General features: G+C 42.6%; 1 protein-coding gene across 2 annotated transcripts in view; it reads left to right on the top strand.

Annotated features, from left to right (window-relative positions):
• The window catches only part of pcdh7b (protocadherin 7b), a 105382-nt gene that overhangs the window by 47068 nt on the left and 30697 nt on the right, over nucleotides 1-27617 (top strand). Inside the window, exon 2 of one of the 2 annotated variants that reach the window (XM_053343392.1) lies at nucleotides 2814-3009. In XM_053343392.1, coding sequence (XP_053199367.1) covers nucleotides 2814-3009 — 196 coding nt within the window. Of the gene's footprint in view, nucleotides 1-2813; nucleotides 3034-27617 lie in introns of both variants that reach the window. The other variant, XM_053343391.1, reaches the window with a different exon arrangement.

Genomic DNA, 27617 nt, shown 5'->3' with positions numbered 1-27617 from the left:
GCATCAAAGGGCATGTACTCAGTCAGGCTTAACAAACGCACCGGCTCTGAAAATGGTCAGTATCTGGTGAGACGGGGTCAACTCGGTGCCATATGACAGCATGGACAGAGAGCAGGGGGAACACTTTCACTGTAACGCCCACAGCTTGTTTTTATTTCTCACAATGTAAAACCTAGTTCGCCATCACTCATGCATTAAAGTATCTTCAGGGCAACATAACCCCAGTCGTCACCACTGACTCTGTGTGTGAGCATGGCAGATCATTTTGTTAATTTCTCCCTGTGGTTTGGCCATGTGGCAAGCCCCAAAATCATCCTCCCTATGAATACTTGAGAGAGAAAGGAAAAAAAAAAGTGTTGGACAATTCATTTTTTCTTCCCTGGCCACTAAGACACACACCTAGACATACACACACAAATATAAGAGAAAAAATGACTAAGAAAGAATCACTTTTTATTTTATTCATTTATTTAAAAGACACAGAATGAAAGGAGCGAAGGTCGCTGTGCAGACGGTGGTTGCTGTAGATTCTAATCCAAAGCCTCCGGCGATCTCTGCATGAACTCCATTTCTGGTCTGCAAACAAATTAGCTTTTTTTTCTCTCTTCTATCTTGCTCTCCCTCCAGTGAAAATAAGGGGAAATTCAGGTGAATAAAATCTATTTGTTCATTTAACTTTTTTCCCCCCTTCTTTCCCGTCAGCTTCTTTTCTCTCTCCAAAACTCAATTTTCCCTCGGTGTGCGCTTGCTCGAGTGTTTCTTTTTCTTCACAACGGTCTCGCCAGCAATTCATTAGGCAACAGTCGTTTAATTTGTATCATTAGAAAACCGTGTTTCCCAAGGAGTATGACACTCCACTAAATCTGATCCAGACAAAGTACTTTTTTTTGTTTTTTTTCAACCACAAACAAGCTGTGGGACTTGCTAACCTGCACCTCACACCAGACAAGTGTTTCAGAGAAACAGATAATAAACAAACAAATAAAACAACACAAGACAAAAAAACATGGTTTAATATCTTAACATCTCTTCAAGTGTTATTACACTTATAGAGAGCAGCTCTTCTTCTGGGCTCCGATTTTAATTATGCAACAAATGTGTGACTATCCAAGTGAAATTTGCATGAATATTTATACCAATTCATTTGTTGAGTGTTGATTGTAATTACATGGAAACATGATTTATTGCCAAGATTGCTGTGTTAGCCAGCCAGCCAGAAAAAGAGAACCGGGCAGAAATAAATAAATAAATGCAAATTTCCACACAGACACACACACACATACACACAAACAGCCATAGGAAGTCCATCTCTCCCAGTGGCTTGTGGGAAATTTCATTATCAACAGGAGAATCTTCTCCAGTGTGTATGTGTCAGAGATTCAGAGGTGCTATACAGTAGGTGCCCCGTGATGACAAAATAACAAAGAGGGATTCACCTTTCTAAGGTGACCTGTCAACACTCGTGGTTGTTGTTTTCTGCATCTGTGTGTATGTGTGTGTTTATGCTTCATCTGTCATTCTTGTGAGATGTAAGCATACTTTCACGCATACCAAAGATCTGTCTATGCGATACGAGCTTGACATGATGTTTTGACGCCGGCCTCTCAAATCAATTGACAGGGTTAGATGGGTTATGGATAGATGTACAAATTAAAGGTGCAGCTACCAATCACTGTGGCTGATAACAGAATTTTTTTTATCAGGTGAGACAATCGGGGGAACAAATAGAAGGAGAGGGAGAAAAAGAGTAATGGGCCTCTGTCCCGTTTAATATTCTTGTGATAGAACAAGGAAACGGGGTGGGGTGGGGGGGTGGGGGGGGTAGAACATGAGCAAGTGATGAGGTCCAGTAAGGGGCGGGAGGAAAAGATGCACAGCAACAGAGGCGAGCTCTGACTGTGTTTGTATCTAATTAATGAATGGCATTAGCCATTTGTTATGCCATTTATTCTGGTAATGACAAAGCCCGGTCTTTCATTCCTCGCCTCATGCTCATTCTCCCTCTTTCATTCCCCTTCTCCGGATTGAGAGATGTAGAGAGAGGAAGGGGAACAGACTGAGACATTGTGAAAGAGGTCTCGACTTTAATGACATGCTCTGTTACTGCTTAACTCACTGACACTGCTCAATAATGTGTTCGAGCAAGCTACACGTATTGACAGCCACAGCTCATCTAGCAAAACCTTTTGCGTGTGTGTGTGTGTGTGTGTGTGTATGTGCGCGCACGCTCACATGTATGCAACTTTGCATGTACTCATCTTTGCCTCTGCGCTTCCTCTTTGTGGCATCTGAATCAGACCTGCTGCTGAGCCGAATGCTTGTTCACCTTGTCCTCTTTTCAGTGGACAAACAAATAAATGAGCGAGGCTGGCACATTCTTCCCTTCTTAGTTGTAACCAACAGGTTTAGCTAGCTGCTGTATTTGGCCTCAGAGCTTCAAGCGAGCTTGTGAAAGACTCATGTACAGCCTCCTATTGAAAGTTTTCACTGTGAGACCTTGTTTGTGGTGATAGAAGATCTTGGCTATTGTGATAGAACAAATTGTGACATGGTGACATATCAGGTAGCTTTAAGTTAGCTTTTAAAATTTAGCATCACCTTCGAGTCCTCCAAAGAAGCATAGCCTCCTTACCCTTGCCCCCCTTTTCTTGACCTACTGTATTTCTCTACCATTCTGACCTGAATCCCCTTTTTAAAATCCAGGCGATCCAACTCCCTCGTTGTCGTCTAACAAAGAAAAAAAAAGAAAAAGATACATAAAAATAAAACCGTCCCTTTTATAGTGACCCCCAGCCGTTTGGTTTCTCTTGTAGCCGTTTCGCCGAGTGACCTTCTCGGTGGTGAGCCAGCCCCAGGACCCTCACCAGCAGGGATCGCTGCAGAGCTGCTACGACAGTGGCCTTGACGAGTCGGAGACACCCAGCAGCAAGAGTTCGTCGGGCCCCCGGCTGGGCGCCCTTCCCCTACCTGAGGACAGCTACGAGAGGACAACGCCGGATGGCAGTGTCGGTGAGGCAGAGCACATGGAAAATGGTAGGGGCAAACACTGAAAGGAGATTAAGAAAACGATAAGATACAGGAAACACACACGCACATACGCCTAAAGCATTCACGTAGCTCGTCCGATGGTAGGAAGTCTCACAAAGATGTAGGAACATGGGAGCTTCTCTCTTTTTTTTAAATATTTGTTATCAAGTAGTTCTATTGGTTTTATTGGCTTACAGGTTTGTGGCAATGGTTAATTAGATCTGTAGGGTATGACGTATGATTTGATGTTTGTGGTTGTGATGTAGTAGCCGTTACAACTTTTATTAAAGCTATCATTTCCACAGTTGTAGGTCATGTGAAGACAAGATCTGGGATGTATTATAAAACCTATGGTTCTGTCTTAGAAATAGCAGGTTTGTTTGATCAAAGAGAATATAGGTACATGAAACAGACATATTATTTAAGATCAAAGCCTTGCAAACCACCTTTCTCCGTTTAGTTTGAAGCTGTTTTGGACCTCTTTACAATTCCCATTGAATTTAATTTGGCGTTGACGTTTCAATCTGACTGGGGATAGGTTTTCGACATGATCTCAAAATCTCGCCTTGTATTCCTCGAGATAAAGTGAAGGAGAAGCAGCAAAGGGGGGTAAATACCCAACTTGAATTGTTAAGAAGCTGCACAGATAGCTGCTGTACTGATTCGCAACATGTGTTTGGTGTGAGGCCTTTATGAAGGAGTCAGCTTTCCGCAATGGTGAGATAGAACTGATGTTCTGTAGGTTGTAATAAAATAAGGCCGCAGCATAGAGAGAGTGAGTGGGAGAGATGGAAAAAGAGCCTATTATAAAGCCAGTCCCTAGGTACAGTACTGTTTTTTTTTTTCTCTTGCAGAACCTTCTCACAGCTAGCCTGAGCTACTTTCCAACCAAGGACAAAATGTGTGTGTCTGTGTGTATGTGTGTGCGTGCGCATCTTGGTGTGCAGTGAGAGATGGGGGTAATGGTCCCATTCATAGTCTAGGAGTCTGAGGCGATGCTTAACAAGGAGTAGCTGTCTTGAGAGTGCTAAGCCTAAGTGCAGAGGCTTCCCCACTGCAGCTTAGGATAAGGATATTGAAATGGCTTAAAGATTCACATCCTCTCGTCTTAGATAGAGTTGCTTTCAAGACGATTTCTTAACTTATGCCAGGATCTATGTAGTGGTGTACTAGCCAGTTTAATGTTCTACTGTATCCAAAAGGTGAAGGCTTGATAAACTATTGGTAATCAGGAAACTGTCCAGATATGGGTTTTGCTATAATCCTATTCAGCAGATATAAAGTCAGGCAAACCAGACATCAAATGGGCAGTTACACAGGTGTCCGCAATGACCTCTCTCAAATTTTGGCAATAATCCAGATTAAAAGGGATTTAAAACACAATGTGAGCTGATAGGTGTTACCTGATAGGTGTGTTTTTTTTAAATCTCCCTTTGGAGACAATGGGTACCCATTTACTGACCAAATTAGACCCAATTAAATGTTCATTTCAATTTGGTTTCTATTTAATTTAATTGGATGGAGACAGTCGATAGCAGACAACCCAGTTAGATTAAAAAGTGTGATCAGCCTGTCAATCAAATCCACCTTGAGGGAAAAAAAACAACAAATAGTGAAACAAATGGATTCAAAAATGGACTATGAAGTGGACTGATGAACTTGACTAACTTTGGTTTCCTCTCAGTGCACATATGTTGTTAGTTTCAGAGGTACTATTACAAAATATACTGGAACTTTAGAGATTTGTTGGAGGAACAGACTCAAGGTCAATTCATGAGTCTCAGTCTCCATCCAAGAGAAACAACATGTCCTGCTGCTGCTAGCTATCTTTAGTGAGATCAGCTGAACTAGTGTGTGTACGTGTGTGTGCGTAGATGGAATGGCAGCTGTACAAGTGAGATGGTAAGATGAGTAAGTGAGTGCAATGTGAATAGTCCTGTCCTGGTCAGCATATTGTCTCAAAATCAACCTCCATATCTTACATCTTTACAGCACATTTATACAATACCGAGTCTGTACAGTTTTTACTCTCAGGCAAATAGGAGATATAATCTGGCGTTAGGTAGGCAGCAGGGTGGCCTTGTGGTCTGAGAGAACGTAATTATTCTGGGTCCTGTGATTCAATACCTGAAGAAAGCGGCTTTATGTTTCCTCTTAAAGTGTCCTTGTGGAAGATGCTGAGCCCCCGCTTGCTCACTTATACTCGGTCACTCTGGATAAAGGCATGAGCTAAATACCTAAGTGTAAATTAAATGCAATCATCTAAGGTTAGGGCAAATATTGGCAAACTGTTTCAGCCTCTTGAGGGAAGCTAACTACAGTCATTAGCACTCCCCCTTGTGTTGTAGCCAGAGTGCACATAGACACCATCAGCACTACATCTGCCCTATATAAAGCCCCCTTTTTACAAAATTAGAGAGTTACGAGGAAAGAGGGAGAACAAAAGTTAGCAGATGGCTTGCTGTGGTGCCCAGTGTTGGCATGGGCATCATTAGCAACAGGTAATTGCAGGCATTTATGTGCGTTCTGCGACCATGATTTGTGGCAAGAGTCTGTTTTAGACCTCGTTTGTTCTGCGCAGACCAGAAGGAGGCAAGTAAAAGGAAAGAGAATAGCATTCTGGAAGTGTGTGTCAGTTTGATTGGCAATGTGTGTGTGTGTGTGTGTGTGTGTGTGTGTGTGTGTGTTTGTGTGTGGAGACAAAACAGTTGGGCTTTGGGTCAATTCAAGACCATTGAAACATCATTTGAGCAAGAGACATGAGTGGCAGTTTGAAAACTTTGATTCTAAAAATTTGATTTGATGTTTTTTGTTCACTGTGTTACTGATTCATCATGCCTGATTGTCGCTGCTTTGTGTCAGGGCAAGAAGCGGACAAAGGCCAACGTCCCTTTTTTTATTCTATGCTTTTCCCAGCTCTGACTCAGTTGTTGTCAATCGATGTTCGCACAATGTGCAGGAACAATCGTCCTCCACCACAGCTGCTTGTCTGTCTCACACACATGAATGGGTGCACGCAAGTACCCGCCCAAACCCTCCACGCAAACACACACTCACATATGCAGGCATCCGTATTAACAAGGACCCAGACAGGCACACGTGAAGACAACACACACGCACACACGGACTCTTGTTATTCACTTTCTGCCTCCTTCACAGATGTGCCGAGGGACTGTGTTTTCTTTTCCTCATCTCCTTCGTCAAGGTCAGGTTTCAAACTTTGTTATTTTCTGTTGGTTGACTTCCATCCATGGGGACTTTCAAAAAAAAAAGAACAAAAGAGAACGACCTCTTTCCATCTTGGACAGATTCCTCTAGATCCAATTCAAAATAGGGAGTTTTAGGGCCACCACGGGAATATGAACACATTCTTGACCCTTTCCACACCACACAGACTCGACTCCTCTGTAGTTTTATCTTCACAGACGTGGTTTCTCGGTGTGAAAGACAGTCAAAAGCTGCATGTCAGAAACCTATGAGATTTCTGCTGCATCGTTACAGATGTTTTTGAATTTTGTTCGGTTGAGCAGCGTAAAAACAGTCAATTTGTAGTCATTTCAGAACATGATATAAAATTCATAGTTTTTACTATAAATCCTGAACAGCACATAGCTCCACATATTGCTCAGCTATGGCATTTGGAACATTTCATGAAGTCTTGATCTTCTTGATGCACAGCTGGGCCCTCACTTATTCATAAGCTTACCCCCGTGCTCATCAGATATTCATAAACACTGAGTGTTTGGAGTCAAACACCCGATTAGACCGTTATGGATGTCAAAAAGCCCTTCCAGATGTACGATGTTACCAGTGGGTCAAAGACCTGCACTCCATTATTGATCTCCACATCGCCGGGGGGGCAGTGGATTTTTCAATTTTTACCCTGTTAGTTCGAGTACACCTCAAAATACCATGCTTCCACATTGCCCTTTCATCATGAGTGAGGTGTACGAGGTTGGCAAAGTGTTTTTCGTGTGAAACCTCTGCACAAATCAGAACTGCTCCCAGCACTGAAGATGTAATATCATTGTTCAGTACATCAGTGCAGCTATATGGCGTGGCGCACTGGTTGCTGTAGGTCACGCTGCCATGGATTTATCCTATTTGATCCATGAATCATTACATTGGAGCTTTTTCATAAAAAGATGTATCACTATAACCTTTTACCTTAGCTTCACATCCTTGTATTTACTCCTGTGTTGATACAACACTATGTGCTATGCTGCCAGTGGCTCGATATGGTTTAGTTTACTCACATTTCTGACAAGGGGAACATTGTATGCAATCTGACTTTTAAAGAGAAAAAAAAAATCATTAAACTTTCCTGAAAACTATTTTTTTTTCTTTCCCTTTTTGCATGACATACTAGCAGACAGGAGGATGTGCACTAGTTGACTCAACTTTTTATTTACCACTACATCACTGAGTGCATCTCACAGACGCCGATGCCTGATTTTATTTATGCTGGCTGCTAAGACTGATGAATAGTGCAAATTTATTGTAGCCTCTAAAAGAGTAATAGCACGTTCTACTGGCTGCAAACGTTAGCATGCCTCCCACGTTTCTGTGCTTTGGCTGCCAGACAACCCCCCCCCCCCTCCAGCACACACACACACACACACACACAAACACACACAAACACACACATCAGACTCTATCTCTCTCCTGTCTCTCCTGCTGAGAAATCTCGGGGTACCACCGTTGGATTACAAACATCATCATTTAGTGTTGACTAGCTGGCCCAATAGAGTAGGACAGACAAGTGGCACATCACAGCAGCTATCAGTCAGGTTGTCGGCAAGTGCACTGCAGACACTGTCTGAGCCTCTGCTAATACACATACACACCAGCTCTTCAAGGGAAAACCAGTATGATAGAGGTAACAGTAGTGTAAAAAGTGGCCAGATGGAACTCATTTCCAGTGTATTATACTCAAGAGCATACCAAGGATTGGTTCAAAATACTGTTAGCAACATCTCCAAATACAGCAGGAACATTAATAGAACTGTGCATATAAACTAGTAACAACTGGTGTAAACTTTGGTGACAATAGAAATAACTCCTATGCAGGGAATAAGAAATATGTCTTTGAACTCTTTTTTATTGAAATGGGTGAATTGCTATGAATTATTTAGGAATTCACTGTAAAAAAAAACAAACAAACGTAAATTTACTGTAAATAACTGGCAGTAGCTTCACCTTCAAAGCACTATATATTTTCTTTTCTTACTCTACTTTAGAATTACAGTAGGAATCTACAGCACATATACTGCATTTAAATGAATGAATTAAACAATGTTACTGTAATATTACTACTACTACTAGACCTACTAATAAGAAGGAGGAGAAGAATGAAAAAATGACAAAAGGACAATATTCATTATGCAGTTCTTTTTCAAATATGTATTAAAATAAAATATGTCATCCAGTGCCACACAAGCAAAAGTAGACCTGAATAAAGCTTCACTCCCTGCTTGTTTTCTTTTCTTTGTTTTGTTCCTTTGAAAGATTGACGATTTTTGTATTGAAATGACAGTTTGTAAAATATTTGGTAACTCATTGTGACAGTTTATTGTGAAAATCATCAAACCAACTGTTTTTAATTAACCTGCTGTGGAAAAGAAGCAGTCACATTTGTGTATTACAGTATAAAGTGAACACAAAATGATAAAAAAAAATGTAAAAAAAGTTCAGTTCAAACAGTTTGAATAAGAAAAGACACAGGTGAGTGAATGAGTACGGTTAATAAGTGAATCCATGTTTGAATAAGTGGTTGAGTGAGATATTGGGTAGCTGTGTGTGTGTGTGTGTGTGTGTGTGCGTGTGAGTGTGAAAGATCAGTCCCACTTGAAGTCACTGAGCTTCCTATTGTGCCTCTCTCTCAGGATTAATGTCAATGCAGGTTCTGAAAAACAGTACCGGACGACAAAAGTATTCTTCTCTCAGGTGACATCAATCTATGTTTCATACCGAGCGAAAGTCTGCTCAGTACAAAGTAATGGTGCACAATATTGAACCAGGAAAAAAGTAGAGGCAGCTGTGATGTTTGTAGCTGCTGTTATTGTGTCAGGAGCAGCGCTGGTTATCACTAGGTCATTGGAAAATGGCGATGTGTAAAGAAAAGTCAAACTGTGCTGTACAGTGTGTGTGAAAAAGCTCCCACTTTAGAATGAATGCCTGTGTACAACACTGCATCATGTTGATACTGAAGGTTAAAAAATTGTAGTATGAGGAGAAGGCTACACCAAGCCTGAGCATAAAAGACGTTCCTTCACATACAATCTGTTTTTCTATACTCATCATCGATCACCAGTTTGTGTGTGTGTCATTGGAATGGAAAAAAATATGAGATATTTTAGAAAAGTCAGGTATGGCTCTTTTGAAAATGTGGAAAAACACAAAATATAGATTAAACTCCCTACATTAGTCACTATAGTTAAATTATCTTCCAGAAAAAGTAAACAAAATGCTAACATCTGCTACTTTTAACGGGAGCGTACCTATGTTCCCCGGGTCCTATGTTCCCCGATCGCGGCTAACTCGGTTGCTAGCTCGGCGGTTAACTCGGCTGCTAGCTCGGCGGCTAACTCGGTTGCTAGCTTGGCGGCTAACTCGGCTGCTAGCTCGGCTGTTAACTCATCTGCTAACTCGGCTGCTAACTCAGCTAACTGGCTAACTGTAGACGGGATCATCCCCGGTCACATACAAAGCAGGGAACATAGGACCGGGGAACACAGGACCCGGGGAACATAGGGATGATCCCCTTTTAACTAGCCTGAATATTGTACATCTGAAGCTTTTCAACAGCCTTTTTGTAACATGGTACTACATGGTAGAAAATTAAACTGGAGAACGCCTCACAATGATTTGTGTACTTCCTTAATAATGGTTTGACATTTCCTTACATACTGACACTTTAAGACGGAAAAAATGGTGATTTAACATAACTTAGTGGCCTTATCAATGCAGCTGTGGACATCTGTGACGAAAAGGCTGTGCAGTTTGTATAGTAGTGCTCAAGAGTGGCTTGTACATGAGCTCCAAAATTGAGATCTTGTTGAATTTGTTGAAATTTTAGTTCCCTCCCTCTCACACTCCTCAGCTGTTTGCGGTAAATTCTCTTAAATAACAATATTCTCTTAAAGTGGTGTCATTTTTCTCTCTCAGATTACATTGCAGTGTACAGTATGACACTGTATGACACGAATCAAGTAAAATACTGTTCAGATTACAGTGTAAATTTACATCAAAGATTTGATTTGGCTTATCTTATCTTGTTTAAAGGACGATCATTTTGTTTTTCTCATTTGGCTGATAAATCCTATGCAGTGAGCTGTTTTTTTTTAATCGGGTTATAGTGTGGCTGTATAACACCCCAGAAGAATAAGCAAAGCGTATGCTGGTGCTACTGGGGATACCAGTAAAGAAAGTACAAAGTAATAAATTAACAGAAATGAAAGGCATGTGCTCAGTCACATAAAAACAAATCAACTCTATAGTCATCTTTCACACACGCACACACACACACATGCACACACACACACACACACTCAGGCCTCATTCAACACAATGAGGCACTGCATCATTTTCCAGCTCTCTGAAGCACCTCACTAGATCACTTCACTTGTTGTTGTTTCTCTCTATTTCCGAAGTTATGCCCGTTGGAATGCTGCTTAGCCTGGTTAATAATGTGCGTGTGTGTGTGCGTGCGCATGTGTTTGTGTGAAACTCTGTTCATTAGGCAAGCCCAATTGTAGGGCCAGATGGCAAAGCGAGTTTATTTAATTAAAACCATTCATATTTCAAGAGCGGAGCGGCAGCAGTGCTGGTCTTAGGACTGATTTCCCCAACTTGGTGGAGGGATGGGAGTGTGTACGTGCATCTCTTTTCATGTGTGTATGTGTGTGTTTGTTAGAGTTTGTCTATGTGCTGTGCTGTGCGTGCCCATCAGCACCCGGCGGAGAGCAGTGTAGTGAAAAATCACCCCAACGGAAGGCACATGCGCTATCAATCAGTATGATATGCACGCTTTAGTCCTCCCCAAGGTCACAGTCCATGTGTGCACAAGAGTTAAAAAAACACCAACATTAATGTGGAAATTATAATTAGGATAAAAATGGGAGAGATAATAATAGTCAGTTACATCTAACCAAGGTATGATGCTTGTATAATTCACAGCAGAGTTTCTATTTTGTATGTGCCTGCAGTCCTTCCGCCATGTGTCTCTCACTCATTTCCACCAGTCCCTTGCCCCTCTCGCCCCTTATTTCTTTTTTCGTGATATCCCCCAGGCAAAGGCGACAGCAAGGGAGATAGAAAGAACAAGAAGACCCGGTGAGATGATGTGAGAAAAAGCACTGAGGGAAGGTAAAGAGAAGGAAGCATGGCAAGGCAGAGTAAATGAATAACACACTGCACAGGAGCCCGGGAACAGATCGAAGGATGGTAGGCAGGAGACTAAAAGGAAGAGAGAGAAAGAGAGAGAAGAGGCAGGGAGAAAATTAATAAAAAAAAAGAAGAGGAGAGGGATGGAGAATGAGAAGTAGCGTTGGGGAAAGGGAGAGAAGGAAGGAGGGGATGTGGTTGCATGCATGGAGAAGTTGCCAGCAGGGAGTGGTGGTTGACAGAGAGATGATTGATCACTGCTCAGCCAGAGCAGGCAGGTATTCAAATCATACCCTGGTGTCACATCCACAGTCCTGTCTTCCTTTCTGGCTCTCCACATGGGCACGCATGAACTGTAAAGCCCACCCAGTGCAGTCTTAACTCCCGTAACAAAGCGTACTGACAGAACTGAACTTGAAGAATACCTGCTCTCAACATGAAGTATCAGACAGAATCTGCAGGGGGAAAAACCACTGACCTTTTATGTGTCTTCTTTGTTAAAAAAAACTATTTAAATATATCTAAATAACCTCTAGTGGTATCTTGCCATTTTTCCTGTTTGTTTTTCTTTGCACAGGCTTTGAGATATCCACCTCTGAGATTTCTGCAGCCACCCCAAAACACTGGTGGTAAACAGAATTCAGTGCTCACGGCATTCAATATAAAAAAAAAAATCCCTTTTTAAAAAAACTCACCAGCAGCATCTCTTTCCAGACACAATGTCAGTGTTCCTCTGGATAATTCACAGACCTCACTTTTCACTGGTGTCTACTGAAGAAATAGTTCCCATGAAAACTGTTGACAGCTTTTCTGTGGAGTTCAGGAACACTGTTTCTTGAAAGAGATGCTGAAATGTCATGTTTCAGAGTTTTAGGAGCACAAGTAGAAATTCTATTCACATCCATTGTATATTTGGGTGGAGGCAGGAATCTCAAGGTTTTTTTTGCTTTGTAATTTGGACAAATGCAGCCTTTAAAACATATTAAGCAATGATATACTGTAGAAGGAGGGAAAGAGGCAGCTTAAAAGAGGGTGTTTTTTTTTCCTCACATGAAACAATGGAGGCGTAAATTACAAATCTAAAAAAAATGGGGAGTCAAATTGCTCAAAAGCGATAGATACAGTGCTTCTGATATTACTCACTGCAATATATATCACAGAGCCAAAAGTAAACAAGTACTGAAGCATGTGCAGGGACACGCACACACACACACACACACACACACACACACACACACACACACACACACACACACAATGTGAAAGTCCGAGTGTGGATAATGGAATTGTTGCTGTGGTGTTTTGTATTGCTAGAGGCGGACTGACACCCACTCCTGACGGAGATTAAAAAAAAAAAAAGCAGTTCAGCTGGTTTACAAACACTGATACACAGAGAAGCACCACATAGACGTGATGGCCATTTTGTTTGAGAGAGAAAAAGTGCAGCCACTTTATAACGACTTTATTTTTTTTTTACAGAATATGACCTACTCATATACAAAAAATGCAACAAAACACAATTTAAAAAGTATTCATTGTCAAGCACTCACAATAAAAGTCCCACTCAAGACTAAAGAAAGGCGTCCATATTGTTTTGGAGGGGAGTACGTATGTTGGGTTTCTCTTCAAAGATGTCATATTTTTTTGCATTGTCTTCTGCAATCTGGATGCACGGCTGATAAAGCGCCAGTGAGCACTTGTAGGAGAGAGAAAGAGACTAGAATGGTTTTTCATGGCGCCGCAGAGACATGACTGTATTTTCAATTAGGGCCTACAGTCATGCGCGCCTCCATGTGCATTTTGTGTCTTTTTTTTTGTTCTTCTTTTTTTTGGTGCAACAAAGCGACAACTAGCAAGGCTTGTCTCCAAATGGCACGGGCATTTGTTATGTTTGGAATAAAATCACTTTTCTATGACAGTTGTTAATTTGGAATGTATAAATCTTTTTGTTTTTTGGGTAGCCCCCCCCCCCCCCCCACACACACACACACACACTTTTCGACTTCTTGGCTGAGGTATGTGTGTCAGGTGTGGAGCTAGCAGGGGGAACTGGGTGAGGCGGTCTTCAATGAAGACAATTAAACACCTCCAAGGCACTCAGCCAAAGCCTCCTATCCTCTCCACCCCCCCACCCATAAAGCACTCTGTCTTCTTCTTGTTTTTCCTCCTCCCTCCTGCTTCCCACCTCCTTCCCCGGATCTTCCCTCCTCCGAATTCTCACGGACCCTCTTCTGTCTTTTGTCACACAAAAAAAAAAAAAAACAGAAAACATCCTGCCTTTTCGAATCATTGCATGATTGTGCTGAGGATGTGGTGAGCAGGTTGTACAGAGGGAGGGATCGCATTTGTTGATGCATGCTGGAGCATCAGGTGTGCAGCACTGGTACACAGCAGGAGCCATGTCTTTTCCCAGTGTGAGGTCTATAGCATGGGAGGGGCCAGCTGTAAGGGATGCCAATAATGTTACTGGCTGAGTAGCGCTTGGTTATTTGTATCTTCTTAGCAAAGAAGGCCGCCGCAAGGACAACTGTGTGTATGTGTGTGTGTGTGTGTGTGTGTGCATACGTTGTGACACGCCAACTTCACACTAGCAGTAACACTAAGAAAACCAAAGAAGGTGTTCTCAGGTTTTTGTTTTTTTGTTTTTTCTCACTATAGGGAATTTGTTAGAAAAAGCACAAACACATTCAGGTGTTCACACATTCTGTAGGCCAACACCAAGCTGGGTCCACTCATGCATTCATTCATATATTTGCCAAACATACTATACTTTATGTGCAAACACTATATCTCACTACCACCTCCTCCTCTTCCTCCTCCTCCTACCTCACAGTTAAGGCACATATACAAATCCATGAATAATGACTTGTGGAGCTCTTCTCTTCTGCTCATTCTTTCCATGCATCCAAAAAAAAAAAAAAACCCCAAAAACTTGTCGGCAATTTAATTTTGCACACAAGGAATGCTGCGCTGATTATAAAATACATTACATTTATATGATTACAGAACTATCCAAGGGAGCACAAAAGGCGAGTATTTTCCGCCAGACCTAACTGAACCAACTGGAACCAGATGGAACCTGCTTACAGCCAATATACATAAATGTGATTTCATTTTAGTGAAGCTTTGCCAACTGGTCAAGAGATATCCCTGTGTTTCTGAGCGTCTATGTCTATGTGTGTGTGTGTGTGTGTGCTGCAGTTATAATATAAGCAGTGACACTCTTTTTGACCTTTAAGGTAGGAAATGCATATTGTATACATTTTTCCTGGCTGTGTTTATTCACCAGGTGATGTGTGCATGTCCTAGCCCTTTCTCTTGTTTAGCTTACAAATTATGTATGTATGGCATCTGGCCTTTCAGCAGCTTAACCTTTGACATTATACGATTCTTAGGATTGTGCTTCTTTCCACCACCCACACCTTTTTGTCCGGAACATACATTTGAACTAGTAAAAAAATGATGTGAAAAACAAAAAATCAAACTTTTGAAATTATTTTTTCCTTTGTAGTTTTCTTGTACCACCCTATATGGGTTCACCCACGTGTGCCTATTTAGAGAACAGCTTGCCGTGCCACATCTCCAGCCGGCATGCCTGTGAACTGGCATTCCTTTTGGGAAGGGATTTTGTCAGGAAACGCCTCACCCTGCCAGCAGCGTCGGCTGCTACCACTAATTGATACCAATTAGGTCGTATTATTTAGGAATTTGACATCATGTTTGTCTTTAATCGGGGTGATTTGATGACTCAGAGACACCGCTAAATGCTGTTAAACTGTCAAAACACAGGCAAACAAATGCTTGCTTGCTGCAGGCATTATGTGCAAAGCTAATGATAATCAGTGTGTGTGTGTGTGTGTGTGTGTGTGTTAAGAGTGTGAGAGTGTGGCATCAGTATGTTGCGTGGGCTATGTTGGGGTATAGGAACTCAGCATAAACTCATTATATTTACATTAGTATCAATAAGAATCATTTAGGAGTTTATTTAACAGGTTTTTTTTGTTAAGTTCTTCACAGCTTCACAAGGTTGTGGATCAATACTGACTGCTGGAGAAGATGCGTATTCAAGCATGCATGTACAGTAGGTGTGTGTCCACAAGCTCCACACATGTGTATGATTCCAAGCAAAGATACATCATACTCTCAACGGTGCTGCAAGACTACCGCGGCCCACCAGAACTTATTTTTACTTCCTCATCCCCCTCTCTCACCCCTACCGCTCCTCGCCTTATAAAAATAGATGAAAGCATGTAACAATGGAGGAAGGGGGATTATCCTCTCCGCTCTCCCTCTCTCGCCTTCTCTCTTTGAGGACACAGTTAATGTGTCTCATATGGAGGAGAGGATGGGGAGAGAGAGGGAGGGTGATGAGGGAGGGAGGGAGCTGAGGAACCAGGGAGGAAGAAGGGTGGGGAAGGTGGAGGGATTGAAATGAAAAGCTAACACAGTTTATTGAAAGGGGCTTCCTGGCTTGCCAGTGGCAAAGCGATGTTAGAGCTCTCCAAGTGGCACACACGGTGACCTTTGACTCCAGGGAAGCCAGAGGGGTTACATGACACACACATTTCTCCAAACAGAGAGAAACGCACAAATAAAGAAGGCTTTGATGCACACAAAAACCCTCCTTATGCTGCTGTATGCATGCATGCACACATGTCAGTTCACCTGGAGGCACAATATCTTCCTGAGTTCCGCTAGCCGAGGAATTATTTTCCCTCCTTTTATTTCCTTTTGGCTCCACTTTTTCAAGGGGCTGTGCTCATGGACACAATCACTCAGGGTCATACTTGTGTTAGTGACCATAAAAAAAAAGAAAATCTTCCAAAGTAGATGTGTGATATATTTTTTTTCGATCCCCAGAAAATACTAAAAAAAAAGGATGCTCATTATTTTTCTCACCCTGAACAATCCTTCTGTGGCTCTCTCAGAAGTCTGAAGAGAACAGAGGGAAGTTTTTTTGTCCGCGTTGGCACAGAACGTTGTGAGTGCGACTTAATGCGTTTCTTTTTTCCGTGAGACTGTTTTTTTTTTTTTTCTTAACAAAGGTTTGTCCATTTAGTCCATCGAACCCGTTTCCCTGGTGACTGCGCGGAAAGAAATTCACAGAGCAGTCGGCATTAGTGCCATACATGTTTTATGAAGGCCGAGAGCTCACCCTACTTAAGACAAACACTCGCTGAAACATTCGCGCAGCCGTGAAATTGGTGTGGTATGTGTGTGCGTGTTAAGAGGAGGATATTGTATGTGCCCGTGTGTGTGTGTGTGTGTGTGTGTGTGTGTGTGCTGCTAATATTTGCACTCTCCCTGCTTTTCTCTTGTGAGTGTGAAGCTGCTTGCTTATGCATTGTTGACCCATTTAAGGGCTTTACCATTTTGCTATTGTGCTGGCTCTCTTAGCTCTGAATGTGCAGTGTATAATACGCTTATTCCAATGCATACATCACCTTTGTAAAAACACACAAACTCAATGCATTTAGATTTTTTTTTTCTACCAAGGAAAAGACCCTTATGTTTTTCCCTTCTTTACCTCTCTCATACATACATTATCTCCCTCATATTCTGCCTGTCTTCCTCTCTATCAGCCCTTTCTCAGTCTTGGAATCTTAGAAGTCACACTCTGTGCTGAAATGAATTGTCGTCAGGAGTGGGCAAAGAGAGAAGGGAATACATTGCCAGGCTAGGGCTTCATCGTGGAATAAAACAACCCACTGACAGCTCAGGAATTATTTTGGGGCAACGCACACCCCCCCCACACCCCACACGCTGGAATGAATATGCATTGGCACCCAGTAATTGAAGTGCCTCGTCAACTTGAGCCTGTGACTTGACAAATTTCACCCGAGTCGCTTTCCATCATCGCTGCTGCGCTCCCCTCCTCGGATGTTGTTTTATAATTTTGCCGCACCTGGTCGTCAAGGCGAGAAGGCGTGCATCCAACCAAACATGTGGCAAACAAATCCTGCCGATCCCACCCTTTTTTTTTTTTTTTTTTTTTTCCTTCCCTCCAGGTGTGGGATTTTATCCCCCCTTGTTTTCACCTGGAGGTCAGAAAGCAAAGCAAAAACAAAATCTCCCCTCCTTTTGTGTGCCAGTCACCAAAGCAGAACCGTCTTTTCAAGCTTATGAAATGCAGCAATCACCTCACAAAGCTCAACTATGTCTGAAGACAGTGGACCCTAAGCATGACTTCCTGTGAGGGATGAGGAGAGTCAAAGTGGCAATCAAAAGCTTCTGTTTAAACCACAATAGGAACACACCCGAGAGGCCAAAACACATCAGCGGACACAATCAGTGAGTGAAGTAACGTGACACTGAAACCAAACAGCTTAGGTAAATGCAGATGGGATGTGATGCTGAGGGAGGGGGAGGGTGAGGGGGTGAGGGGGGAGGCCAGGTGAGTTTTTTTTTTTTTCTTTCTTCAGGGAGTTTACAGAAAGATTAACCCTTTGAACAAATGCAATAGGGGCACACCTGTTTATGTGCAGTCTGGGCAAAGTGTGTGACTCTTTGTCTGCTTCCTGGCCTTTTGTTTGCAGTCCCGCCCGCAGACTAATGGCTACCTTGAAGGCTAAAACCATAGCATTTATCTTGTCTGTGGCTTAAACTAACCCTCAGGCAATCACTTTAGTAGAGTTTGTGGAACTAGTCACATAAGTGTCTCCACAGGGCACGCAGGGATTGGATTTCGGTGGGAAAAAAGCAAAAAAAAACTAACAAAGAACTGAGGTGTTGTTTAAAGGAAAAGTTGAAGTGCTTCTGTTTCACAAGACATGCAACTTCCTGTTTTTGCATCTTCTTGTTTGCTCTTTGATTTTCAAATCATTTCTCTGTCATATTCATTTCTCAATCTCAAGCAACCCCTCAACCTTTATCAAGCGTGAGGACAGAAAGAGAGAAAAAAAAGAGATTGGGAAACAGGATGAGTTTGACATAATGACAAAAGACGCCCCCCTTGCTCGCGCCCCCGCTACCGATGGGGCTGACAAAACACAGCATCTTAATCCAGATGATGTGCCTGCAAATCCACTCACAATGCCCTGTGCACACTCATAAGCACACACACACACACACACACACACACACACACACACACACACACACACATAAAAATACATATGTGCAGGACCACATTTAAACACATGTAAAAAATCTCTTTTTTATCTCTTTAAGTGAATAGCCTAAGATCAGCTTTTGGCAAGCTCGGCAAACATTGTATCGCTTGCAACTTGCTGCGAGTGAATTTGTCTTTTTGGAAGAGGCTTACCTCTGGCAAATCAAGATCCTGTATACACAAGTAGGAAGGAAATCCTTTGTGCTCCAGGTGTCCACGCTGCATATTAAATACAGAAAGAGAGATATGGCGTGATGTTTTGGACGGTTTTCAAATTAACACAAGCTCTCTCTAAGTGTTTTTTTTTTTCGGTTGCACCAGGCTACTATACTCTGTTCTCCATTACATGTATTGCAGGGCTGTAGGATGCAGAGTAGCGTTGTTTAGCCTCCCTCCCACACACAATGTACGGCTCGGATTTGAAAATCTTCTGGAAGTGACAGATTGGGTTCACACACTGCGCAGGGAAACAAGTTGCAGTCATTATCCAGTTAGAGCTGTTACGATGAACTCATTCTCAAACTAGTCTTTGGATAGTCGTCTCGATGTCAGGACTTATACACACACACACACACACACACACACACACACACACACACAAATTTGTTGGTTGCAATGTGGCTCTCTTAAACATAAGAAATATTTGTCTTTAACCAATTAAGGGACCAATAAATGATTTTAAGCTGTACTGAGTGCGGTTGCCTGGTTGTGAAATCCCATATTTATGACTCAAAACAAATGCAAACACACTCACACAGGCAGAGATTCAGCTGCATGTAGCTAACTATCAAACATGGCAAGAATTTAAAGAAGAATAGAACACTCCAGACTGTTGAGCATTAGGGGAACGGAGTCTACGAGTCTTGATTTTTTTTTTTTTTTTTTTTTTGGTTACTGACAGCAAGAGAGAGAGAAAGACAGAGAGAGAGATGAATGATGGTTCCATCACCCCACACGTTGTGAATCTGAAGTCACGCCAGGGCAGCATAAATCATCTCAAATCCTTGAGTGATTGCAGACGGAGCAAGGACACACACACGCACGCCCACACACACACACACACACACATCTATGCATATATACACACACATATATAAACACATGCATCACCTTGTTCCAGAGCTCCCCAAATCACCATTCAAATCTTTAGTTGAAAAAAAAAACACAGGCTGTGCTGCTTTAATAGCTCACGGGGCTTGAGCAAGGTTTAATCTTAATCAAAAGGAACTGCAGATTATAAGCGGCGAGAACAGATGGTTTCTGAGCGAAAATTGCATTTTCCAGACATTTCTTGATTGTTTGCGCTTTTCTCCCTCCCTCTTTGGTGTTATTATGATTATTACTCCCCCCTGCTTTTGGTGATTTCATTTTGTTCTTATGGGCATTATCTCAGCTTAGACTTTGCTGACCAATTCCAAAAAAATGCCCCCGGTCAAGACCTTTCATTAGTATCAAAGTCTTAATCCACCTCAATACATACATGCAGTAATCCCCCACCGTTGAAAAGACCATCGCTGTCAACACTTGTGTTCTTTGGACGAACTCTGCGTGAGGACAAAGCAATTTGTTTCTAAAGCGTCAAGGGGAGGAGGCGAGGGGGTGTGGGGGTAGGGGGGTAGGGTGGGCTTGTAAGAGCCGGCTGCAGAGGGGTAAAAGTGTATACAGTGTATAAACAGATTTCTACAGAGAGAGACTGCAAGAATAAAGACAGTGAGCTGCTTTTTGTGGTTTTGGGCTTTGATAGAAAGCCTGCAAGCCAAAGACTTTATCCTCTGGCAAAGGTGACGATGGGAGAAAGGAGCTAGAGACAGAGAAAGCGAATGTAGACGCGATTGTATTCTGTTCAAGGTGTTTTGCAACCCAACACACTCTTTCCTTTTCTTGTGATGTGTGTGCATGTGCGTGTGCGTGTGTGTGCTTACGCTCAGGGAGGAGATTTTGTCAGTTTAATCTGAAGTGCTGATGATGTGAATAGGAAAAAAAAAAAAAGAAACAAAGAATGCAAGATCCAGAGAGCACTTTCCCTAATGAAATGCAACATCTGACACATTTTCATGGACAAACACACACACACACACACACACACAAACAAATACACACACACACACGCATTGTGTTAGCAAAACTAATTCAGAGAGCAAGACCAGAAAATACTGTACATGTTTAAGTTGGATCATCTGTATGTGCTTTTCGGTTGAAAACAGGAAGTTAATTTTGGTACGTCTGGTGCTGAAATAGGCCAAAAAATACAAAGTCCCCCCCCACTATTTCTAGCATGAAATCACATGTTTATGTTGTAGTGAAAATGAGGCCACAGACTAATGTGTTCCCCTGAAGAAAAAAAAAAGGCGGCAGGAATGCAAGAATAATCTACAACGAGTTGCTTCAAATCAGGCAAAAGGCAAATGTTCACAGCCCACTCAGTGACACCAGGGTTTTGATTTTGGAGTATGATGTGTGTTTGTGTGTGTGTATGAGAGTGTGTTTATGCGTGTGCAGACTGTAAAGGTCCACTGGACAGAGCTCTCTTTACTCACCCTGACAAGCAGAGAGCTGTAAAAAATTGCACCATATTTCCTCTCAAGTCTCTTCTGATACTGAGAAGCAATGTTTTCACAGCTGCCTCACTTTCTCTTTTCTCCAGTTTCCCACTGTGTGTGTGTGTGTGTGTGTGTGTATGTGTGTATATATATATATATTTGGTATGTGTGCGAGTGCCTCTGTGTGTGGGTTTGCATACTTTTTTTTTCCTTTTCTCTTTCTACCCAATGTGAGCAGAAATGAAAAACAAAAAGTAGGTGCCAATTGTTTGAGGCGCAAAGAGACAGAGAAGAGACGGTCCGTCTTTGTTCCACAAACTTCTCTCTCCCCCTTGTTGTCTCGTCTCCGTCCACCCTCCTCCCCTCCCTCGTCTCTCCTCCTGCTCTGGCGTCTCGTTGTAATCAACTGTTTATGCAAAAGCCTCAGTATGATTCACAGAGTAATCAGCCTGCCACCTCCCTAAGAAATGTTATTTCTGGCATTTTTGGGGCTTATTTAATTGAAAATCTGAATCTCTCCACTCGATGGCCGTTCACAGCGTGTGAAACGTAGATGCGGCCTACTCTGTATCCAATTAGAAGCCAGTCATCTATGATGACAGCACTGTGTCGGCAGGAAGGGAGGGAGGGAGGGAGAGAGGAAGGAGTGTGGGGGGGGGGGGTAGCCTTTACAGCTGCTAATAATAGACTAATAACTTAATTCTAACGATGTCTGTGAGCAGTGTTATGTTGCCGTGAGATGTTCAGCGATGTAGGAAAGTTTCAGGTTATTATTGGGAGAGTGCTCAGTGGAGATTTGAATGTGTGTGCCTGTTTGTGTGTGTGTGTGTGTGTGTGTATAAGGCAGCAAGGATGATTTAGGTGAGTCACCGGTATGTGAAAGCAAGCTAAATTATATACACCAGCATATGAAAATCGGCATTTAACCAATAACACAATGGTGTCTGTCCTGGATTAGTCCCTCTGCCGTAATCACTAACTAATGCGCTGAGGCTCATTATTATTCTGTTTATCAAGCTCTTACTGGTTATGAAATTCCATTTAGCATCACATTGCTCCAGAAAATTATTCAAATAGAAAAACAAGCTGTGCACATTTTAGATTTTTTTTTATTTGCACTCATTTTCCAGAGATAAAAATTAACAAACCCCATCCTTCATCCTTGACTATCCATCCCTTCTGTTTCTTTCCCTTTTCAAAACATAGGTAGAATGCAGAGGAGGGATGCTCAACAGCTGGTGCATCCCATGTTCCAACTGCAGATATTTGGGGAACTATTTCAACCATGTCTGTCAGAGGGCAGATATATTTCTTCAATACATTGCCTAACCCAAAGTTGTCCATCTGAATAGAGAAACAACAACAGAAATAGTCACTAATGATGTATTTTTCCCCCCTGCCAAAGCAAACAGACATGCTTGTTCCAATTCAAATGTTTGTGAGCCACTTAATTATGTTTCGCTGAAGAGGGAGAGTGGTGGAATCCGTAGGCAAGGCCGTCACACCTCCACACAAATGAGAATCAAAAGGAGATGCTGCCAAATCTGCAGCTGGAGAGCCCTTCTCTAATAATAGAAGTTAAGGTCTGGGAGCAAGGCAGAGTGTGAGAAGAGTGTGTTTGTATAATGGGAAAGAGAGTGTGTGTGTGTGTGTGTTTGTGTCTGTGTATGTCATCGTGCGATTGTGTGTGCATACCAGAACACTGAGATAGGAAAACACTCATTGTCTCATTTCTTTTTGTCACATCTAAATCCGTCCCCGCCCTTTACACACACACACACACTGTACATCACATTGGCTCAACTGTCACCCATATGCCATGACATGAGCAGCAGGACACAAAGCCACTGACTGACTGCTGTGAGTCCAAAGGCTTAGGCACCTTGGTGTGTAAATGTCAACTTTTCTTAAATAAAGTCTGTAACCTTAGCTGCCACCCTGCCAAACAGTGCCCTTCTTCACCTCACGTAAGGCCAATGGATTAACACTGAACTTGCCAAAATTGTGAACACAAACACTGTCTCATAATGGTTATTTTACATCTCCTAAGACTCATTGTTTTCATTTTCAGAAGCAAAAAACAACCTACTTTAACCTACCCTCCCTCCCCCCACCCTTTCTCATTGCCTTACTTACGTGGAGGGATTCATAATCAATAACTTATGTATGCTTTGCTCCCATTTCTCTCAACCACTTTTATGACCGGAAGCAATTTCAGAGCTGTCACTGTTGCAAGAGGAATCATTTACTTTAAACTGCCATTGTGTTGTGTCCTCTTGCTGCACAAAATGCAACATTAGGACAGGCGGAGGGGGCAGGCATAGAATCCAGGTGAAACATCTATTTAAATAAATGGTGAAAATTATTTGGTTCATAACAGTAAGAGTTTTTTAATGGCAGTTGAGTAGAAGTTACAGAGATTGAAAGTAATGTGAGCGCTAATATCTTTATTGAAGCTGCAATGATTTCATTGAGGCTAGCAGTGTGTGCATTGCTGACAGGAAGATGATATACCGGCTGTATCAAGTGCTGTCTGACAGTAAATGTCTCCCCCCCCCCTCCTCCATGTTTACAGTGTTAAATGGATTATGGTCCATGGGCAGCTCTATGTTAACCTGCACACATGTCTGCTCCCGGGTTCACATACTGCTCTGTGATGGGAAAGAGAGCCCATAACTAGCACCTTCCCAAGTGCCAGCGTAGCCTCTGGTTGAACACTAGTGTAACACTAATCACATTAGCATCGATCATGTGACTGCCCTGGCTTTGACCTTGCTGCATTTACTCTGAACTTAGCTAGAAGTACACTGTAGTCTTAGCCAAGCTCCACCTCTTACAAAGCAGTTAACGGCACGAGGCTAACGGTGTCAGTACATTAAGAAAGCGCTAATATGTGCAAAGTGTATAGAAGCTATCACTCAGCAGACTGTTTGCGCATTTTGACTGCGGTTGTCACTGCGGGGTTGCGAGAGCTTACATGTTTTATCCCACGTGTCAGTGTGATGTGTGAGGGGCTGCTGCAGCGGATACCCCCTTGTAATACGCTAATATGCATTAGAATTAAGCTCATGCCTCTAAAATGAAAAACACCGGAATTAGCCGTCAAAATGAGAGCTATGCTGAAGAGAGCTGGGAAGAATGGGTGGGGAGGGGGGTGGGGGGGCTGTGGAGGGGGCGCGGAGGGGGAGGGAGGGTTGGTGATATTATGAATGTAATGTTTCTTTTCATAAAGTCGGGGATGAGGTCGCCACAAATGATTCCCCTCGACGTAAGTCCGGGAAATGAAGCTTGCTCTTTTCAACAGGGATAATTAGCTGGGCTGACAGTCGATCCCCATTTGTGACACCCACCCACCCCCCCCCCCACTCCAGTTTGGGACTATAATCCCTCCTTTGAGGATGTGCAGTGACAGAGAAGTATTTTTTTGTCCTTCTAGAATATTCCAGCAATTAGAGAGGGGTACAATAATACCCATCAACTCCTTGTAATTAGCGAGCATTTGAGATGATGCAAGAGAAACCGAGAGCCTTTTTGACCTCGACAGGGGCCGAGCAGTGATACACGTTGTGTCTTGCTGCGTATTTGTGTGTCTCTGGGTCTCGGTATACACGAGGGAGTCAAGTTAGGATGAGTAAGCAATGTGCCTACGCCGGAGCACAAAGTGTACCCTCGCCCCCCCCCACATCTAAATTGCCGATTCAGCATTGAACACGCGCATGCACGTTCAAAGAGCATCGTGGTGTGTGAGGTTGTAACTAAAAACCCGAAAGCTTGCGTGTGCCTTTGAAAAGTTCTCTTCACGTCTGTTGTTTTCAGCTGCCAACTTGTTGTTGACTGTCTGTGTCCAGCGATGGTTATCACAGCTGATGATGCCCTTCTCTGTCAGGCCGTGACCCCTTACTCCCACTGAATTATCATCTGTCAGAGGCAGAGAGAAAGAGAGGAAGAGGGAGGGAATGGAGGAAGGGTACAGAAAAACAAGGGGACAGAGGGTAGATTTGGCTCAGTGCCTCCAAGGTGTTTAATTGTCTTCATTGATGACCGCCCCACCTGCTCACTTGACACACATTTCCCAGCCAAGACATGTCAGGCATAAACAAATAACTCCTGCACCAACTACACAGGTGGGTTTTATAGGGACCAGTTAAGGCTCACTCTCTCACAAAAAAAGCAGAACCTTACATTTTTCACAAAGTTCAGTAGATTAGTTGAGCTGATGGCAAAGCAACTGCTGACCTCTTATCCAAATGAGGAACAGCTATTTTGACACATAAGGCTATTTTCTGGCAAATTGGAGGCCACACGATGGGTCAAATCAGCCAAAAAAATACCTTCGCTCTCCAATTAGTACCTTTTGGTTTTACACAAACGAGCACCGATGGACAGTCACAGCCAGATGAATGACGTTCAGCAACAATATAACTTTCTCTTCCACTATCATCTTCAGAGGCTCTTCCCTCCCTTGCATCATCCCTTCCTCTTCCTGCTCCGGCATCTCAGTTGAATTACAGACTCCTCGGAATGAATGAATCACCAAACGAACACTGGCGTTCATTAAATTGTGTAACATGAGGAGAAATATGACATCTCGGGCCTTCGACCTTGGCCCTCTCCCTCTTAATTTCGCCAGTGAAAAAGCTAAGTCACTTCAAATGATTTAGACAAGTGCTTGTGTCATTAAATTTAATTGCGCAGTGCAAGGGGGGGGGGTCTCCCACTCCCACTCCCACTCCCACTCCCACTCCCACACCCACACTTACAGCAACCTAGATTTGAATATAAACACATTGCAAAAATTGAAAGATTTGTGATAGTGGGTTGCTGCTAAAAGATCAAGTCAAAACAGAACCTACTCCTGTTTTCATTTCCTATCCGTACAGTTTCGCTCAATTGCAAAAAAAAAAAAAGAAGTTGAAAAGTTTCAATTAGACGGTGTGAGCCATGCCAGGTTAGCGCTGCATCTCTCTCCCTCTCTTCCTCCCAGACGGTAGTTTTTAAAGGTCAGCGCTGTCTGTTGGCTTTATTTGAGGGTGTCTGAAGACCCATTTAAGACTGACTTTAACTTCAAATGTGCTGACCTAGACAGTACTGATCTGCTTGAGCCCAGGGTAGCATGCTGTGATTTCCTTTGCTCTCTCTGGCTATCTTTCTACATTAGGCTCTCCCTGCTTCATTCATTTAGATTGCTTTCTACGAACCCTGAAAGCCATTTTAAAAGCTTGAACAGGCTAAACACTGTGTATGTAATTCAAATATGTCATATGCAAGATGAGGGTATGGTTTCCGAGATTATAGTGCACAAATACACACAGAAGCACATTAGGTTCAATTCATGAATGTGGTTTACCTGCATGGACTGTGCTTTAGAAAGCCAACTCATTTGCTGAATACTCAACAAACGTGGAATCTAGGTATTTTATAGAAGAGTAAACCTGCTTACTACCATACTTAAATACACTGGATCTGCAAGATATCTGCATGTGTTAAAGTGTGTGTTTGCTTAGAGTGAAGTGTTGAATGCAAGCTCTTGACATACAGACAGCTCCGCGAAAATGAGCCTCATGTATTGACTAGTGATGTGATGAAGTGTTGTGAAGCTGACCTGGGTAAAGATAGCACGAGCACATTAATATTAGCATTGCGGCGCGTGTTCATTTGATTCATTTGGATTCTGTGAGTCTGCCACATCTCGAGAATAATTTAAAAATCCTTATTTGCTCTTTTTTTTTTCCTTCTGTTTTGCCAAAATGCAAGAAGAGATTACACTGTGCATAAAAGCGATTGCACGGCCCTGAAAAGTACACCTCCCCCCCATGTTTTAACCTCATAGTCAGGTATGACACTAATCGTTTCAGACCATCATGCAGGCACCAAGGGATGAAAAAGAGACATGGGAAGGGGGGGTGGGGGGGTGTAATGGAAGGAAAAGAGTCAAAGAGTGAGAGTCGTAAAATGGCCGGAAGGGATGCTGTCGGCCATGGTGGGCCATTTGTGTGTGCCCCTGTGTGTTTGCGTGGTGACGGTAAATAGATGTCATGCCCTATCATCCTCGCAAGCTTAACGAGCCGTGGCACTCTCACTAGGTGAGGCCAGGAGGGCACACAGGTTAGTAGTTGCTACTGTGACACGCCAATACACACACACACACACAGCACAACCTTTCATGCTCTTGCACACACACACACAAGCACTTTGCCCCCATGCAGATATGCTTTTAACATCAAGAAAAATAAATATTTTGCTGTCTGCTTGAGAACATTAACTTGCCAGATGAAGCATGAATGCAAAAAGTTAAATGTTAATATTTTTAAGGTTAACAAAATACACATGAATGCTAAAGAAGTGCAAAACTCCCACATTTGTTAGTGTTCTGGATCATAACCTCAGGCCAACAAGGTGTGATAAAGTGGAGGTAGGAACATGTCCACTTAGTTCTCTCTAAATGCGAAAAAGCCCTTAAAAGACAAATAACCACTTTACTGTAGATACTGCTTATACACACTCAGTATGAGTGAGTGAGTGTGTGTGTTCGCATGGAGGACATAGAAAATGTC

Source organism: Scomber japonicus, chromosome 22 (genome assembly GCF_027409825.1).
Source record: "Scomber japonicus isolate fScoJap1 chromosome 22, fScoJap1.pri, whole genome shotgun sequence".
Taxonomy (NCBI): domain Eukaryota; kingdom Metazoa; phylum Chordata; class Actinopteri; order Scombriformes; family Scombridae; genus Scomber; species Scomber japonicus.
Note: the sequence above shows the minus strand (reverse complement) of the source record. Positions and strands in the feature narration are given on the sequence as shown.